The 20193-nt window shown below is 25.1% G+C and overlaps 1 protein-coding gene across 8 annotated transcripts in view; it reads left to right on the forward strand.

Annotated features, from left to right (window-relative positions):
- The first annotated feature begins 270 nt into the window (after positions 1-270).
- Positions 271-20193, forward strand: part of LOC112679258 (trafficking kinesin-binding protein milt) — a 23492-nt gene continuing 3569 nt past the window's right edge. Inside the window, exons 1-4 of one of the 8 annotated variants that reach the window (XM_025548990.1) lie at positions 1047-1117; positions 1199-1320; positions 1719-1823; positions 1976-2083. In XM_025548990.1, the coding sequence (XP_025404775.1) occupies positions 1218-1320; positions 1719-1823; positions 1976-2083 (316 nt within the window). In that variant the 5' untranslated portion in view covers positions 1047-1117; positions 1199-1217. Of the gene's footprint in view, positions 389-1046; positions 1118-1189; positions 1321-1718; positions 1824-1975; positions 2084-7987; positions 8180-9078; positions 9435-12117; positions 12307-14337; positions 14554-20193 lie in introns of those variants that run through there. The other 7 variants (XM_025548997.1, XM_025548992.1, XM_025548993.1 and 4 more) reach the window with 7 other exon arrangements.

The following is a 20193-nucleotide window of genomic DNA, read 5'->3' on the forward strand; positions in this document are numbered from 1 at the left end:
ATTCATAAAATTAGAACTAAATATTTATATTATAAATTTAATTATTAAGTAATACAAATAATTTACATAGAATGTTAAAGATGTATTCTTGTTTAAATGTATGTGTACCTTAAACTTTCTAAAGATGAATAAAGTACCTACATTTTGATTAAATCCCTATTAATTTTATTTCAATTTTATCTTCTTGATTTTACAGATAATATGTATCATTATTTTAATAATTATAATAGCAATAATTGTTCTATTTTCAGATATTAGCAAAATTGTGGCCAACTGAATTACATTATAATCAAACTGGAGGCTTCCGGGGTAAAAACGCTGCTTCGTGGGTCATCTCATCTGAGTAGACAAGCCTCGAAAAAGACCTGTAGTGTTTATACTTTAACTGGTAATATTTATTAATTTTATAAAAAGTACTATAATGCCATAGGCTTATATGTATGTTTAAGTTTATTGTGGATATTTTTATGGTATTATATTCAAATATCCTATCACAAACCATTTTGATTCTGTCGCCGCCTAGTTTGGATTATGTCCAGAAAATACAGCTGCCAAATATCTGGTGCATTTAATGCCGGTATTTTAAGTAACAACGTCACAGTCTGTCAGCAATTGACGGCACCTAAACAGTTTCATTTACAATTCAAATAAATTAATTGATCACTTGAATTTAAATTTTTTTATTTTTAATAATTTAAACACATAATAATTGCTTAAAGTGGTGAATAATTTCTATAGGTGTTGATAGAAAATAGCAGTAAATATTAAGCAATCTAAGAAGTAGTACATAATAGAAAACTATCTTGCATTTTGTAACCGTAACTAATTCAGATCAACAATTTCCACTTCATTGACTTCATAACCGTATTTCCTTTAATATAGTCATATGGAATAGTAGTTAAACTTATGAGTTCTTCGTACAAAAAGTATACTTTATAAAATAAGTTATATTATTTCAAAAATCATCATGCTTCCTTTATGTTTCTCTAGAATGTGTGGTCGTAATCAAGGTGTGCATAAATTAATTTTCATTTTATGTTTACAGAACTGTTGTACTAAAAATATGTATTAGATTTTGATAGTCATGAACAACATGTTAAGAAATATGTACTCCTAGGTTTGTTTTTATATAAATATCAATTTTCAATTCATATGTACATTTTTTTATTTCAAATTGAAGTAATATAAAAATTGGTAGGTTTTTAAAATTTAAGGCCATGTTTCCTTGGCCTGACGATTATGTACGTCGACCACAATTTAAAAACAATGTGAACCAATTTGATCAAAGGCAACAAGATATTTTAAATACTTGGCAATCAGGTAGGTCCGTTCAGTAAAAAAAATCAATTGTTCATTGACTAAATTTTTTATTTTAAGTTAACAGCTATTATTTATTAAAATTTATATTTAAATTCTCAAGTTAAACAATTTATGCTTGTGTCGTTTTGTACTAGGTAGTAGACATGTCATAGAGTTTGGACCAAAACCAAAATGTCTACAAACATCATAATTTTGAATGATTAATTACTACTGCTTTTGCATTGAATCCTTTTAAAATGAATTTTTAGTTTTAGTAATTATTAATTAGAATTACTAACTAGAATATACAGGTTAACTTTTTTTTTTTTCGAAATTTTAGTAATACAGTTTATTTTTAATAAATTGTTGCTTTTTATTATTGTACACTTTTTAATATTACTATAAATGTGTTTTTTTAGAAATATGCAGCAATGATGAACTTCCAGAAGTTGAGTTAATCAGTTTACTGGAAGAAACTATACCACAATACAAATTGAGAGCAGATACTTTAACACAGTTTACCGGTAAAAATCAAGATATTACGTATTTGATTAAAAATCTGATAAAATATACTTACGTACAATTTCAATATAATTATTTTACCAAATTTCCTTATAAATGTTAATATTTATTGATGAAGTATTCTGATTTTTATAAATATTTTATAAAATTTTAGGTTATGAAAATAAAGATTGGTATATCCCAAGTCCAGCATTGAATGAAGACGATATTGACACAGCGAGTCTTTCAAAAGAATACATCCGTGAAACTCTAAACTATTTTCGTGAGTATTTACAATTTTTTGATAATGTATTATTGAAAACAGTTTGGACTAGGGTTACTCTTTTGATATGAAGAATAAAACATTCTATTTATATTAATACTTACACGGTTATTTTTATTACTTACCATTTTGGTTATTTTCAATGGAATATTATTTGTAAATAATTTTCTCATTTTTATTTCATAGTTTAGTTTTTTGTCATCAACTCTATATTTTATTTATTATTTATATATGTAGATTACAGTTGTTTTATTAACAATTTTTTTAATCAGTTAAGGACTGAATGTTAGAAATGAAAAAATAGATTAAAATATAAAATGTATTATTAAGTTTTTTCTTTAATTTAACGTTTTCATTTAACATAACTATTTGTTATTTGCTTAATTTTATTGTTTTTACTTTGTGTTTGAATGACTTCTTAAGTTAAAATAATAACTTACTGAAATAAATATCATCCATTTATAAAAATTATATTAATGAAGTATTTGATCTCTTATATATTAAGACTTTTAAGTGATGAGTTACTGTATCATTGTTTAGCGCATTAACATATTTGCTGGGTATTAGTGTAAGAAAGTGCCGTCCTTAATAGTGGATTTTATTCATTCAGTAAATTTAAAAATCGCATAGAAAAAATTAAGTTAGATTATTAATATTTTTTAATTATTTAGATTTATATATAAAATTATCATAACTAACATATAGTCAAAAAATGTTAAAATTTTGATATTGGCTTCTCCAGCTACAAAAGTCAAAATATATTTTTACAATATTTTATTATTAGGTATTTATATATATATATTATCTCTATAACTATTGTCATTTATTTAATATTAATTAAGTAATATTAAGTCAGTTGAAATATTTTCCTACTCTATGAAAAACTGAAATAATGCATTTTATTTAAATTAATGTGTCAAATAAATCATTATGGTTAAAATACAATATAAAATTTGTATGGTATTGGTCAAATGAATCATATATTTTCTCAGATATTTAGTATTTATATTATTAACTTATGTACTAAAAGACACTAACTGTATTTTAAAACATTAGAGAAATTAGATTATTAGAACTTGAGTTTTGTATTAATTTAATAAATTTATGATATTTTTATTCTAGAAATGTTTAGTTTTTAAATTGTATTCCTATTTTAAATTCAACTTATATAGTCATATCTCTTTAAGCTATATTTCATGCTAATCTGAGCTGAGATCTGAATTAATTGATCTTTTACATATAAATAGTTTATTTACACAAGCACATTCACACTTATATATTTTATAATAGCTTAATAGATAAATATAATTTTAGAGTAATTAATTTCATAATTATTAATACAATTTATACTAGAAAATTTCCATGGAAAGATTTCAAATAATTCAGAAGAAAAAAGTTAGTATAATCATCACTCTTTTTTTATAAATTAAATTAGCAGTTCTTAACCTTTTGTGGCACATGGACCTCTGTAAAAAAGATCTTTAAATTGGCCCTTGATATTACAGTAAAATTCACATTTCAATTACTACTTTTTTTTATATACTTTAATAATACATATGGTTTGTGTGTAATACTGAGGAAGACAATAGCATAGTAGACCCCTACCATTAGTATTGTAGGCTCTTGAAGATCACAGACCACTGGTTAAGAACCATTTAAATAATCTATATTCATGTTAAAAAAAACTGTTAATTACGATGTTTTTACCTTTCACATAAGCATAATATATTTTTTTCAGTTTCTTTATAGCATATGTATTCTATGGTAGTAATATATATCAGTAAACTATATTATAATAATTTTATTTTATATTATTAATTGAATGTATTATATGTAGTGTACATGTTGAATTATGTACACTTTATTTCATAAAATATATCATCAAAATAAATTTTAAATAAATAAATCCTTAATTGTCCAAAATATGAAAAATATAAATGAGGTCCAAATTAGTGCATTTATATAAAGTTATGTACTTTAAATAATTACATCTTATAAATATATTACATAATTTAATTATAATGAATTTTAACTATAAATTAAAGTATGTATTATATAATTTTAAATGAATACCTTATTATTTAACATTTTTTTTAATTCATTATTTTGAAGTAACTATTACTTTCTTAAAAAATAAAAGTATAAATATATTACCTACTATAGTTATTTTGCTAGTTGTATTTTTTATTCCTTAACTTTTTAATACCGAAGAAGGGAATTTGTTAAATAAATAGTATGATGTATATTTTTAGTAATTATTAGAGGTTATTTATTATTGCAAAAATAGAATACAGTAAATTACCGTTACAACGAACCCCAAGATATTTAGTTTTTTTTCATTATAACGGAAATTTTGTTGTAAAAAAATTTCAAAAATTTGAATAAAAAAAAAAATTAAAAACATATAATTTAAATATGTACAAATAAATTTTTCAAATGTCAATAATTTATGACAAAAAAAAACTTTACTATAGATAATCGTCAATTTTCTTTTGAACAGGGTTTGCTGTTTTAATAGAAAGTAAATAATTTTGTAGTAGGTAATTGTTTGTAAATATGAAGTTTGGTACATAATTTCATAAAATTGTATGCTTGTTATCTTTAGATTAAATTAAGAAGAGAAAATATACATTCCCTTGTACAAATTTTTTGTTGTATTGGGATTTTTATAAATCAATAATTTCGGTATATTGAGATTTACTTAACATTGATTTAATAGCTTTTGGGTTGGGAATTTCTATGACTTTCGTTATAACGAGACTTTTTGTTGTATAGGTATTCATTATAACGGTAACTTACTGTATATTAAATAATAATAATTATAATAAAATTGATGTATATGTTGTTTTTTATCAAACATTGCAATTTAATAATTGATCAATATATTTAAATTGATTTTAATGTTTGAGTTCTATTAAATTCACTGGAGTAAAAATACTAAATAATTACAATTTCTATAATTATATAATATCACAATTAGTTTGCTTAAATGACATTAATACATTTTTTTATTTTTCTTTATGAGACACAAGAACATACATATAAAAATGTAATATTTATAGTATAATTATAATTCATAACTAGGGCCCGGATATTTATGCAAATGTATATACTTTTATAATTCCCCTAGAATAATTTTGATTATAAATTTTGATGTTTTGCAGTGTAGATTCCTATGCATAATTGATTAAAAATGACAATATATTTCATATTTCTATAAAAATGCATAAAAAATATGTATTTTATAAATAATGAATAAAAAATATTTTAAATGTATCTATAAAAAAAAAAAAAAAAGAGAAATAGGAATAGAATTAGCTAAACATAAACTATCACAAGTATTACTCAAAATGCTAAGATATTCTCAAATTAAAACAATTTGTAGAATATTAAGCAGAGAAAAGTGACAAAAATGAAGACATTGTAGAGTTGTTACCTGAAGATCATAGGCGGAAATCGGGGGGGGGGGGGCTGGGGGGGATTTGGCCCCCCCCCCACAGAAATGCAAAGTACAGATCTTAGCCCCCCTAGCCCTAAAAATTGTTAAGTAACTAAAAATACAATAATTATTATAATTGTAAAAGGCATTTGTAATAATTGAATTAAAAAAAAATATTCTGTGATAAAAATTAAATCAAATTCGTAAGATTTTACAAATTTACTGTCATGACTTGGAACGATCATAATTCATGTAACATTAATAATATGTAATAATACCTGCATTGGTTTTTTAATTTAATTAATTAATAATTTCTGTTTAGAATACCAACTCCAAAAATGTTTAAGATAAGGCACCTAATTGTTTTTTTGGTTAAATTGTTGAGTATGTCAAATTGTCAAACTTTTTGTAAATTGCCTTGTTGAAATGAATAATTGTGTACAGGGGTACCTATAGGTGTAATAAGCAAATAATGCTCAGCCCTCCCACTAATTTCACCAAATTTCTGCTTATGCTGAAGATATATCTTGTTTTATATTTCACTAATAGTGTTTTGTGACTTAGAAAAAAGTTTTTCTAAGCTTAAATCTATGCTATATGACATCTGTAAAAACTTCATTTTAAATATCTGAAATCATATTTTGTTACTTCATGTTGGTATTCATTCCAAAAAAATATTTTTTTTTTTCTGTTAATTCTGAATTTATATAATTGATTAATAATTGTTCCCTTGTTCCCTAATTTGTAAATAATAATAATTTTTTATAGCTTATACTATATAATGTATTTGTAATGAGTTTTTACCCCTTAATAAAGAATTTTTTTGCATATTTTTGAATTTTCATGTCTATAAATATGTGCATATTCGACAATATTTTTTGCATAAAAACTGGGGCTCTAGTCATAACATTGAAATGTCATTATGATACTGACATTGCATGTATGACATCCCATTAAAGTCTATCCCATAAAATGTTGTTGTGCAATTTTTTACTGTTACCTGCCTATACAATTTGTTTAAAATTATGTTTATGAATTTCTCCAATACAATATCCTAGGTTATACTAACATTTTTTGTTTGGAAAATAGTACATATTTTTCATTTCTTTGAAGAACTTATGAGTAATTTGCATTATATATAATGTGTATTGGTTGCAAAAATCATTCTTTCAACATTGGATACAGACTACTGAAATTTTCTTTCTATTAAATTAAACTGTAAACTATAAAACATCCTCTGATAATTTTGTGAATCCCAATCCCCATAGGACAAAAGCAAATTTCTAGATACCTCAGTTTCATGATTTTATAACTGTTTGTCTCTTGGTCTTCAAGATGTAGTATTTATATAATGTATTTTGAAAGAAGCAGTATAAAATTGGAATTCAAAATTGTAACACAGAATCTAATATCTTTCCCTCATCTAGTGTTTGTTATTCACCCCAAGTAATAGAATGTTTTGTTAGCCACCTGCACTTCCTATTTATGAGGCTGTTGATATTTGATGATGCTATTGAGTTATAAGAAGTGTTACCATACATTGTTTTAAAATACATATTATATTTCCCTAGAAGCTACTTAGGTATTATGTGTTGATTTTGTTTCAATTTTTATTTCGTACCTCGTATAAGTTTTTTTTATTAAATTGTATTGTTGTTTTTATTCATTAAAATAATGTAATAATAATTAGGTATTAATTATTTTAGATTTTTTGTTATGTATTATAATGGTAATTAATAATATAATGAAATTGGTATTGTAAATAAAAAAATATCGATCTATTATGAATAAATTAAATCAAATTAATAAATTTTATTTTTAATTTTCGCTAAAATTGTTTCTTAGCAATAATTTAAAGTGTATATTAATATTATTTATGAATTTATGAACTCATAAATCAATATTTGTTTTCATTGCGATAAATTCATTAAGAGATTGCTATTGTTTAACATTTCATTTTTAATATTAAATAACCTACATTTAAAATAAATTGTCTTTATATTAACGAGTAACATAATTTGGTTTAGTAATTGTTGTAACACGTAGATAGGCCATATCGAAAGTGATCGGAATACCAATCAAAAATATTTTATTGATTCAAACAGAAAAAATGACCACATGTTTGGGCAATAAAAGATTGTTGCAATATGATTATTTCGCATATGATTTTCGTCCGTGTACAAATCATTTTTTTTTTTTTTTTGTACGGAATGACGTTAAATATAATCCGACTTTTTTTACATTGTGTGCATTGGTGCATCATTTTTATGCCGAGTTAGTTGGCTAATGCCTATACACTGTACGCAGATAGCTAAAAGCATTTATGTGTGATGTACATGACGTATGTGCACGGTTTTAACGGGATAGTAATCTTGTGAGTACAATAATTATTGTACTGTCAACACCACTGCTATGCTACGGGCTGGGCTTTACTCGCTGTGGCATGATGCCACCGCGATTTTCTCCGGCTCTTTAGTCGACCGCGTATTAACGTGTTGTGTATTTCATCATTGTTAGTTTGTTGTGTTTCTCGTCTTGACATTCTTGTGTTTTTTCCTATCATATTATGTTCATTAACTACGATTAATTGTGATTAAAATGTGTTTTGTGACATAATTTATACTGTGGATGATACGGCATAATATAATTTTGACTAGGTATATTATATTTCATATTAATTGTTTATTTATATTCATGGTGGATAGTGACTCATTTTTTATCTCTTTACTAAATAATTATTTTAATAAAATACATATTACGAAATTGTCATAATTTCACAGTAAAACTATAATATGATATCTGGTAAAATTTAAGTAGTGCGAGTTAGTTTGTATTATTTTAGTCGAATTTTCATCTTGGCATTGTGTACTTCGTTATTTTCCGTATAAATTACTAGCTATTGAGAAAATGTAAATTACCAATCAGTCATTAGGTACCATTATTTGACTTCAAGCATTTTAGTCGTGTTAGATGATTTGAAATCGAAATATATATAACGAGGTGATCATTCTTAGATTTGTCTTTAGTGTATTGCATCAAGTATACGTTTCGATTTGACCTAACCCATGTATTAACTATATGTGAGTTAGAAGATGAATACATATTGAATGAAGTACGAGCATAGTAGAATTGGTTAGTCATGCATAGTAATGTTGTAACACGTGAGTTGAAAACTACACATCTTATTATGATATAAAATGTTTTTCCTTTGAAGACGTGCATTGAGATAACTGTTTGAAAGAAATATTTTAAACATTTTAGTAGGTAAAATGAATGTAAATGCAATATTTTGGAATGTGTCTAATTATCAGAATTTAGAGTTTAGCTTTGCTATACAGAGAATGACTGTTTTACTTATCTGACATGATTATGATGTGCGGTTACCAATTTTAACCACGCTGTACAAATGACCATTTCACTTATCAGGCATTTTTTTATGTATTTATGTATGTACGTATATATAAATAAATATAGATAACTAAATCGGATTAATTTGTAAAATAAGAATTGATTCACTATCTTCCAGAAATGTGTTTTATGAAATTGTTCAAACTCGACTTTAATTTAGGATTAATAATTGTGACGAAATGTGATAAATATCCGTAAATTATAATGAAATGAGTATCCGTGATGACCACGAGGATATCGACCGTATACAGTTAACGCCGATAAACGAAAAACGAACGGGTGATTTTCGAAATGTTTGTCAAACGAAGTCCGAGTCAAGATGCGAAGAGAATTTCTGCGAAAACTTGGTGGTCAGTTCGAGTACGCTGGAAACACAAGGCGAATCGCCTAAATGCATTTATCACTTAATGTCACCAACCGTGCAAGCCAAGACACCTGTAGACCCAAGATTTTCTTCTGAAAAACCGCCGAGAGTTCGAATGATATTACCCGAGCTTAATAGAGGTACTAATTGTGTTCCGCAATTTAAATTTTCGTACAATGATTTACTCTTAAGCATTATTGCGAATTACTGTAGGTAGCAATTAGTTAATTAAAACTAAAAAATAATTTTTAATTAAGTAATAGAGTATATCGTATTTAAAATGTTTAGTTTTAATAACGACATGGCTATTATGTGTATGAAAATTTAAAATATTATTTTTATAAAAATGTACGCAAATTAATATAGTTTTAAAATTTCTACTAAACTTTTGAGTTTATTGTAGAACTACAACATATTTTAAAACATCGTAGTATGGGTTTTTTCAATGTCGAAATTATTGTGCACACTTTCCATACACCTCAAGGACTATAAAATATGAATCAGATTTTAATATTGTATCATACTTCCTACACAGTTAAATTAATTATTGTACTGCTGGAAATATTGAATCTAAATAAGAATATATTTTATAACGTTAGATTATTTAAGTTTTCATTATAATTTGTAAAATTTTCCCTTAATTATTATCTTATTATCTGATAAAAATAGAAAATACAGTAGTCATAAATATGATATAAATTTAAAATGATTTAATACTAAAACTAGGTATGTATACATTTTGAATTCTAACCTTCACCTTTTTAATATCGATTCACGTGTAAACATAAATTATCATATATATATATATAAATATTATTCAAACCATTACTATATTTATCTCATCAGTCACTTGTTTCGTGTTCTTTGTCAATTGAGTTTCAAATTACTGCGACTGTAAAAAAGCTTGTTTTTAAGAAACAATTAAAGTGGGATACTTCTATTCGTTTATCATGATTCAGTATGAATAATTTGGAATAAAAATGTACATTTGAAACTTTTAATTTCTATGGTATATTTATCCCAATTTATTTATATAATTTATTAAATTTTGTTTTATCTGAATTATTATCAAGAAAAACTCACAAAAAAAGTATTGTTAAAAATAGTCAATGCGATTTATATTTATGTGTATTTTCTATGTACGAAATAATGTCAGCAAAAGACGTGATTACGATTCTATTAATTTATTTTTACATGATACCCAAGCATAATTTGTAAATGTAATTGTATGGTGGTCGTTTAAAGAGCATTATTTTTATTATTAGCTTTTAGTCGTTAACTATGACAATAGACCCTTATCATATTAACCTATTGTCATTTTTATAGTTTTAATTATGCTATATTATCTAAGTATATTATGTTGGGATAATATTTATAGTTTATAGCTTTTATTTCAAATTAGAATTTTTATTAATTTACTTAAATTTTATTTAATACAACTATTCTTTATTTAATTATCGTTTATAATATATTCAACGTAATTTATGACTAATTAAATAAGATCTTTATATGTTACAATTAGTTATGCGCCTTAAACGTATGTATACGTACATGTAGTTGTGAGTACGTGTTTAATTGTGAACTTACAATTTTATACGCAAAACATTCAATTCGATTTATATACTTTTTTATCATTTACCAATTTTATTAGATTATAATATATTTAGGATGTGTGAGTTCATTTCATAAATTTCAGTTTTATGAACATTCTTAAATTATGAATGGGTTTAAATAGCTTTGTAATGAACTCAACTAGCTTAATTTTTCTCAATGTAGCCAGTATTATACCATGGTCATTCATATAGGTAGCTCAGTGATGCCTAACCTTTCTTCCCCGGCGGGTTATTTTTGTAAACAATTATCTTCAAGTGGGCTACCAAATATGAAAGTACAAATGTCAATATTAATCTGATAATATAATTTTGTTACACATATTAGGTTACAATATATATGTCCATTTAGACTCATATAGTTTATTGACTATTGAAAAGATTACAGATTTATAGTTGCACATAAATTTGATCAGTATGCTTTTAAGTGAACGGGTCATATTGATATTAAATTATAAAATTTCTCTTTGAAAATATTCGAGAATAAAATTAATAAATTATTCAAATTATAAAATTCGTATTTAATAATTTTTTTTTTTTTTTAAAAATTGTAACCGGTCACATATAATACTTTTGTGGACCGCGGGTTAGGCTTTTCAGATAACGAATCTTTGAATTTTTTATCACCAAATTAAGCACTTATAATGTATTAGTATCGTAAACTTATTTTTACGGTTTCTTCAATTTATTATTACCAAAGTCTTACTCTACTATAGTTGTCCAAAGGATTTCATAGTCAATTTAACATCTATCTTTAATCGTTTAATATAATTAAGAAGATTATGACTTAACTTTTTTCGAAGGTCAGTTATTCTAATAACATTTTTTTCAACGTGTTGTTTATTGGTTTTCTACGATACTTAAATAAACCATTTTGAATATCAATACGTCTCTGTGAACGTTTTTGTACAACACAGCTTGACGTTTTTATTAGATATTAATAAAAAAAAAATTTTATTATGTGACAAACTATTACTTATTTTGTGGACATCTTTGAATTAATAGACGGATCACACAATATACACCGTATCAAAAATGATAATACTATCATTGTATGATATTGAAAATAGTTCGGGTGCGTTACAACTACAGCGCTTTTCCGACGAGTTGCGCTGTTGTGATACACAACACTGGATACGGTGTGAATTTGTGATATTATACCACTCAGTCTTGCACGCCCATTCATAGTGTTATTTTCGTGTTTTAGTATTGCGTGATTGATATTTTCGTATGCAATTTTTAAAAAATATGTCTAATTTAATTCATCTTCTTTTAAACAGTGTTTCATGCAAACAGGATTTTTCTATATTTTGTTTTATTTGAAAACGATAAATGTGTTATTAATTCGTATATTGTGCTGCCTGTGAAGCAATTTGACGTAATCTCGTGGAAAACGTCTTTAGTATGTTTTTATATGAAATAAATATAAATATACAACATTAATTGTTTACCTATTATTTGATTATAATATTTTGTAATTAATTCATTTACATTTTGAAAAGCTCAGAGGTCTAAAATGGTTTGTTTTATTAAATTTTTTAAAAGTTTGTCATTTCATATTTATGGTAAAGCACTTGTTTTTTTTTCTATGATTTATACTGGTAGTTAATAATTAATTGTTGTGTTATTTGAATGAATGTTGACTATTAAAAAAATATGTTCAAAAAGCGACCCAGATATTATCGTTATGCATATTATATGTAAATGTAATAATCATGAACTTGTATTATGAACACTTAAAATGTATGATTGATATATATACTCTTTTCTGTTAAGGTTTATTTTTCATCAATCCTCAACATGCAGTCAATAATTTTTTATTATAACTATTTTTTTAATTTCATACTCATTTTTTTTTTGAATAATATCTATTGTGAGTTGTGATTATAAGTATTACAAGGTAATTTTTATGTTAAGATATAATTATGCTTAAAAATAAACCTACATATTGATATGTTCTTCTAATATATTTTTTTGTCTATAAATCCTGGTATAGGTATTTGAATTGTTTTGTTAACAAAATTAGCTTCTACTTCCATCACAAATTTATTGATCATGCGAATCATTAAAAACCTTGTCCCGAATATCGTTTAAAACTTTTTTTATCGCAGTATGTTAAAAAAATAATTGTTTTCATATATGCTGTTAGTATCTACTTATTGTTTTTTATTATAAATCTTTATTTTTCAACTAGAAGTTTGTAGAATCACTTTTCCATATTGATTATTTTTTCTTTATATATCAGTGACAGATGATGTTCTTCTATGTAATGTGACATCGTCTTGTCGTCATCTATAATAACACAAAAACGTTATTCTATTTTTGTGTTTAGTGTGAAACCTTGTATGGTGATATATTTAAGAGTGGAAAAAAGTGTTCCTGTTTTTCCTTCAAGGGCGCTTTTTTTTATATTGTAGTTACAAGGACATGATAATTGAGACGTTTCAAACATCAATTTTACGCTTATTAAGTTAAATGCTCGAGTTTTTTTTAGTTTCTCGTAGAGCTCTTCGCTTCTCATAATTCACGAATAATATAATAAATGAATCCTGCGTGATGGCCCAAAGTATTGTATTTGGGTTCAAAATTACTAACCCGTGATGGCAATTAAACATCGCTAAGTGTGTATTGTTTATGAGTGTAAGTGAATCAACACGCTGCAAGTTTCTAATTTTTGTAAATTATCACCTCGTGAAAGAATTGAACCATACTAATATGTAGGTACATTAGGTTTAAAAACAGAAATGAGTATAATATTATAAGCAATGTGCAAATTATTAGAAATAAAAATTCCACTTTCGTGCGGTTGCATTTGATAATGTATTATTAAAACGTCGACCCCAGTGACATGACACGGTTTTTACCCAAATTTGTTGTAATTTCACCATGTATGATACGCAGTACAAACTTGTATGCAATTGCCTAAGAAATTGCATATGTTGAACTAGTTTTTGACTAAGAGCGAAGTTAGTAACATCTCGCCCTATGCATCGTATGACTGCCCATCATGGCTTTATGTTTCACGTGTCTTGGATTATCATTGTTGTTGTTTTCTTAGATAATTGAAATTCTTTACTTATTATTGATTTAAATTTTTTGTCACTTGTCCATTTTCATTAAATATTGTTTTTTTATAGTTTTTTTTGAAAAGGTGTTGAATCAAGTGAAACAAGTTGTCTAACACGTCAATATATATATATATATATACACGTTTTTACAGTTCATACTTTTTCTTGATAATCTTTATTTTTTCTTCAGACTTAGAGCTTTTCAAAAATATTACTCTTATTCTCATGTGCATGGTCTTTTGTGTGATGTGTTATTGTTTATTGAAAGAAAGAGAAATAGTGTAACGTGATCATCATCTGTGTGCGTCGCGTGTGATGATGAACCGTCGTCTGTTGATCGCCACATATATCCAGTGATGTTTTCGGTCCTTATCCCGTTGGTCTTGGGCTAAACCTGTCTATCGTGGAGGGCCAAATTGAACGCGATTCCGTCGAGTGTTTAGAGTACGACGACGAGTTTTGCTGCGGCAGCGATGACGACGGACGGCCGTTGGCCAGGTGGTTGCATTTCGGTCATCACGATTTGCTGCCACCGCCGCGGCACTCCGTCCGAGAAGACGACGAACAGTTGCTCGTCGAAGGTACCTATTTAGTTTTATATATACATTACATATTTATCATATTGTACTGACATCGTTATGACATTTTATAGTATTATACTCTACACCTTTTTATTTATACGTGGCTACTTTCATGGCATTTCAAAAGTCGATCAGTATCAGGTTTTTTCGATTTCTCTTTGGCATTCAGGACATAAAAATCTAATAAATCTGTTATAATTATTATGTCTATAACATGTAAAATCTGACATGATAATTAGATGCATTGTAAGTCGTCGAGAACGTATAATACCGGTATTTTTTTATTATTATTGTCATGTGAATCGTTGAATAACTGCAATTGTCGTGAGTGTATCCATCAACTTCCGACTGTTAAAATTATGAGAGACTGCAGTATGTACCTAAAATGGTTGGCATGTTTTTTCCTATGTGTTAACAATAATATTTAAATCTATTTGTTTACTCTTTGTACATATTTTCTATGCGAGGTCAAAACACTCGTATCCATTAGTCGTATCGATAATAACGACTGCCTAATAATAATTATAATAAAACCGATTATGGGAAGTACTTTATGATAAAATACGTGCGTTTAGTTAACCGTGCAATTTTAAAACTGGGTTTGCGGTACAGATAGACTTTGACCAAATTTGTAATAATAACGTTACGTTGAACCTCTTCTACTAGACTTTCTGCTGTGGGTTCTTATAATTACTTTTTGATGACTCTAATTTTGTAGTTGGTTAGTTTAAATATTTTTATAAATAAAAAAAACTGTCAATTTTCTAAAATTAATATAACCTGTTATTACAGGTTTATTTCATACAATCTTAATTTCGTTAGGTATTCTAGGTATTCTAGTTAAATATTCTGTGGTTAAACTATCTAATGTTTCGCAAGAAAATATAAAGTATATTTAATGTTTATAATCCAGTTGTTTACTGAAAAGTTTCTTGCTCTACCATTTCAATAGTTTAATATTTGGTGAATTTAAATTTGCAGAATTATATAAAATTAATATTTTTCTGTTTCTAGAAATTTAATTTTAGAAAACAACTATTGTTAAGTTGGTATATTATTATTTCAATAAATATTTTAAAATGTATAATTTTGTTTTATTTTGGGTACTTGTTTAGAATTAAATAGTCAGTTTCTAGTTATCAATAGTTATTACCGAAGTACAATTTCAATAATAATATTTTGTATAGTTTATTGAATTTTAGTGTAGAATTTATGTTCAAAGTTTAACGTTCCAAAGTTCTAACAATTAATTTTAATTTTAATTCTTGAGATAGTTATATGGTATTTAATAGTCTTATAATTAACTTAACACATTTATAATAAATAAAAATTATAATATTAAAGTACTATGCTTTTATGATTTAATTAAAGCCTAGTTTAATGTTAAATATATTTATAAATATGACAAACAATAAATAACATTTTTTATTTTATTCTTTTTCCAAATATATTATAATTTCAAAAGTCATGATTAATTTTATTATTAATTTATGTAATAGGTAGTATAAAATTTATAAATAATAAACTTTTAACCGTTTATTTTGAATAATCTTAATTTAATTCGTCATTAATTAGCTTATAGACACGACTAATCAAGTTTGTTGTAATCTTGTTAATCATCAATTCCGGTATTTTTTTTTATTTGAAATGTTGTCTTCGTAAAATTAGATGAAAATTAAGTTTTTTATTAAAAATAAAGTTTTGAATATTATTTTTTAATCATAGGGTATTTTCAATGAAAATCACAGAACAATCTAATCTTAATTAATAAAATGTAATCACCTAGCTTAGTTAGAAGAAATTGCGAATTTCTAAATTACAAATCATGAATTAATAAATTTTAATTTTTGTATTCATGATCACAAGCTAGCATAAATGTTTTGTTATTTTGGAGCCCTTGTATTCAATTGGTACTGGATATCATTTATCAGCCTAAAAAATAATTAATATGTGATTGGATCAATTAGTATTTAAAATTTAATTTTATTGAATTGTATTTTTTTGTTTTGTAATTTCTACTAGATTAGTATAGTTCTCTCTAACTTGTCTGTACGTTACTCTTAAAATAAAACGGTTCTTGTTTTTAAGCTTATTTTATTATTCTAAAATCCCTGATTACATTTTTTATTTTACCCGTTACTCATGTTATTCTCACATTATCTTTTTAGTTGACTTATACGCACTATTGACTATATAGTCTTATTTAAACTTTTTAAAGATAATAGTTTTCTCTGAAATACGTCTATTCAATATTTTTTTGTCTCAAATTATCTATATTCACAATTTATATTATGTTACGTAAATAGTAAATATTGATAATACTTAATGTATATGTCAATAATATACGTACAAAAATAAATTTTGTCATAAAATTGTTCAAGTTTATGTGATATCAAACATAATAAATTATTTAGTGTAATCAAATTTTTAGTATACTATTAAAAAATGATTCTCACGTATTTCTAATATTGTATTCGAGTTCAGTACATTACAATTATTTAGATGCATGCAAACAGTAAAAAATTACATCTAAAAAATATGTGGTTCAGTGCCACGTGTTTTTGTCTGCGTTTTTGCATACTTAAAAATAGTGACCAATACCGTTAGACTACGGCAAATGTAGGTGTGTGCGTGGGAGTTTTATCTTAAAAAACATTTTATCATTCTTGACCGTTGATGATGATTTCAATTTTATTGGCCGGAAGTAAATATTTTTAGTTCGTTTAATTGTCTACGAAAATAATAACAATATTTTATATTTATTAGTGCGAATGCATTTTCGATCAAACTCGGAACACGTAAGAAAAATGCCTTTCACCCGACCGGTTTTGTCACGTTCTCATTGTGATACAGTTTTTTTTTCAATGAAGCCATTCTCTCGAGGGTTATTATTATTTTCGTAAATTTGCCTGATTAATGTTAATCATACTTTTGCGGAAGATATTACGGTACAATTTTTCTCTCCGTGCAATCGTTTATTTTGGCACACAAATACCACTTTCATTTACGCACGAACTAATTCTTTCGACATCTCGGGTAGAGCTTTTACTTTTATCGCCTAGAGGAATACTGATCCGACGTATTATATTATATTCGTGATGATATAAGATCTGTTATTGTATTTTATAATTTGTTTTAATTTCCATTACAAGAAGTCATGAGATGTTCTTTTGTTTTAAAACAAATTGTACTGGCCTTTAACACTTGTAGCTAGGTATGAAAATTTATCTAACGGTCTTACTTGAACGATTTCGTTATTTGTGTAATAATACATAATCTAAATTCCCAGGACGATTGACCTAATATTTTCGCTAAGCATCTGTTTATACTATGACTTTTACCGCGGTAAACTGCATTGAGGTACCGTTTTTAGTCCACATATATAAAATTTCAAATGTTATATAGACTTAGAGACTGTACATTCATTGTTGTATTAAACCTATGTTTTGGATACTGTTATAAATTTATAGTTAAACCACAATTATGTTATTCGCCGTCGTTAGTTGGTACTATATATAGAGGTCACCTAACTGAATCCTCAAATAAAAAAATTAACTACTTTTCGGCAAATAGAGTAAACTAATTATTATTAACCCGATTAATCATTCCTTTAAACACTAAATAACAGTAATTTAAATATAAGATAAATGTTAATTTTTCTTTAATATTTATATATTATTATTAAGCAAAGGAAAAATTACCTTGCATTGTTACTTTGTGTAGGTATCTATTGTAAGTTTATTGAATAAACAATCTTTATTTTTTTAATTTTTTAAGTAATCAAAGAAAACCTGTCAAAAAAGAAATTCTGTATTAAATATAATTTTAATTTAGTTCTGTTAAAAATTAAACTGATAATTTCTCTAGTCTCTTGTAATTTCATGTCTTAGATAGTTTTCAATGTACTTGACTTTTCTTCGAAACTTTATTTAAAATACGAAGAAGAATTTAATTATTTATTAAAATTGATTGGGAAATTAAATTTTACTATCTGAATCACATTAACGTCATGTAAAGAAAATAAAATTAAAATGTGTATCTAAGCAATTGACTAAAAACTTTTTGATATTCAGTGATAAATAATACAGTAAAATTAATTTTAATTTTTAACAATCAATTTAATTTAACTAAAGTATTATTTTTCCTTCCAAATTCAATAATTTCTGTACTTGCGTATAAAATAAATTTAGTGTTTTATTTCATATTTTGTAAGCTATATTTTATAAATTAAATTAGTTAAGCTTTTGAATTGAAAATATACATGCATATTATGTAGTTGTATGTTTTTTTTTTAATATTGTACTTTATACACTTCTGGCGATTTGAAAATTAATTTATAACAATAATACATGTATGTACTATTGTTTTAAATATAATATTTAATGTGTATGTTTGAAATTTTTTAGATTTATTTTACGTTTATCTTATTGTAAAAATAATCAATTCTACAATTATTAATAATGCTTTTTGTGGAATAAGTATTTAATTTTGTCCCGAGTATTGGAGTATTGTTACAACAGTTGTTTTTTATGTGATTTATAGAACTACCTATATATGTTATAATATATTATATCCGAATACAATTAGTTTCAAACAATTGTTTTAGACGAGGAAATACTTATATTCACACACATACAAACATACATAAATATATTAATGCGGTTGTTCAGTACCTTGAATTTTTTATTTGTTTGTGTTAATTCGTATTTTACTTAAAAAATCATATAATTTTTTGAACATTGGTTGGTAGTTTTAAACTGGACCTTTAATTATTTTCATAATAAGCACTTAATTTATTGTTAATTTGTGCTTTATTTACTGAATTAATTTATATTGTTATCACTATTTGTTTTCTTTAAAATCATAACTACGAAATTGCTTATTGTTATACTATAAATAATATTATACTATTAATTTTAATTTATTAGCTACTAATTTGATTATCTTAAATTATATTTTCAAACTAAATGAAAAATGAAAACATTTCTTTTAAACCGATATTTAAAATAATTCATGGTTTCAAAATTATATTTAACAGGATTCAAATTTCGTTTTCATGCTTTATGATTATTTTAGTACAAACAATTTTACTAAGTAAATATTGTTCGATTAATTGTTTTACTTTCGTAAATTATATTAGAAAATAACTTTATGGTTTCTTGGACTTGATTTACTCGTATTATATAGTAACGATTTGTAATTATTTTATTAACCTTGTAATCATATATAGTTAATATTAACTTATTATAATATAGAACTGTCATTATTATCATTCTTATAATATTTACGAGTTAATATGATTAACGAATATATTTCGTAAACTTTAATGACAATTATGTTTAATATTGTTATGGCTTAAAACTTTGTATGTTTAATACATTTTAACGAGGTATAATATTTTTTTTAAAATAACACATACACACACACGCGCGCATATATTCTGCTTTCATAAGAATGAAATCATAGTGACCCTCACTTCATCGAGATTATTATTTAAAATTATTTTAATGCACAAGGTAATATATTGTAATTATTATGTTATGTTAAGAGTGGAATCTTTTTATGGGTTCTTACGTGTAAAAATAACACAATAATGAATATATATCATTATATATATATATATATATATATATATATATA

The sequence above is a fragment of the Sipha flava genome, unplaced genomic scaffold, assembly GCF_003268045.1.
Source record: "Sipha flava isolate LNK unplaced genomic scaffold, YSA_version1 133_pilon_pilon, whole genome shotgun sequence".
In the NCBI taxonomy this organism is placed as follows: Eukaryota; Metazoa; Arthropoda; class Insecta; order Hemiptera; family Aphididae; genus Sipha; species Sipha flava.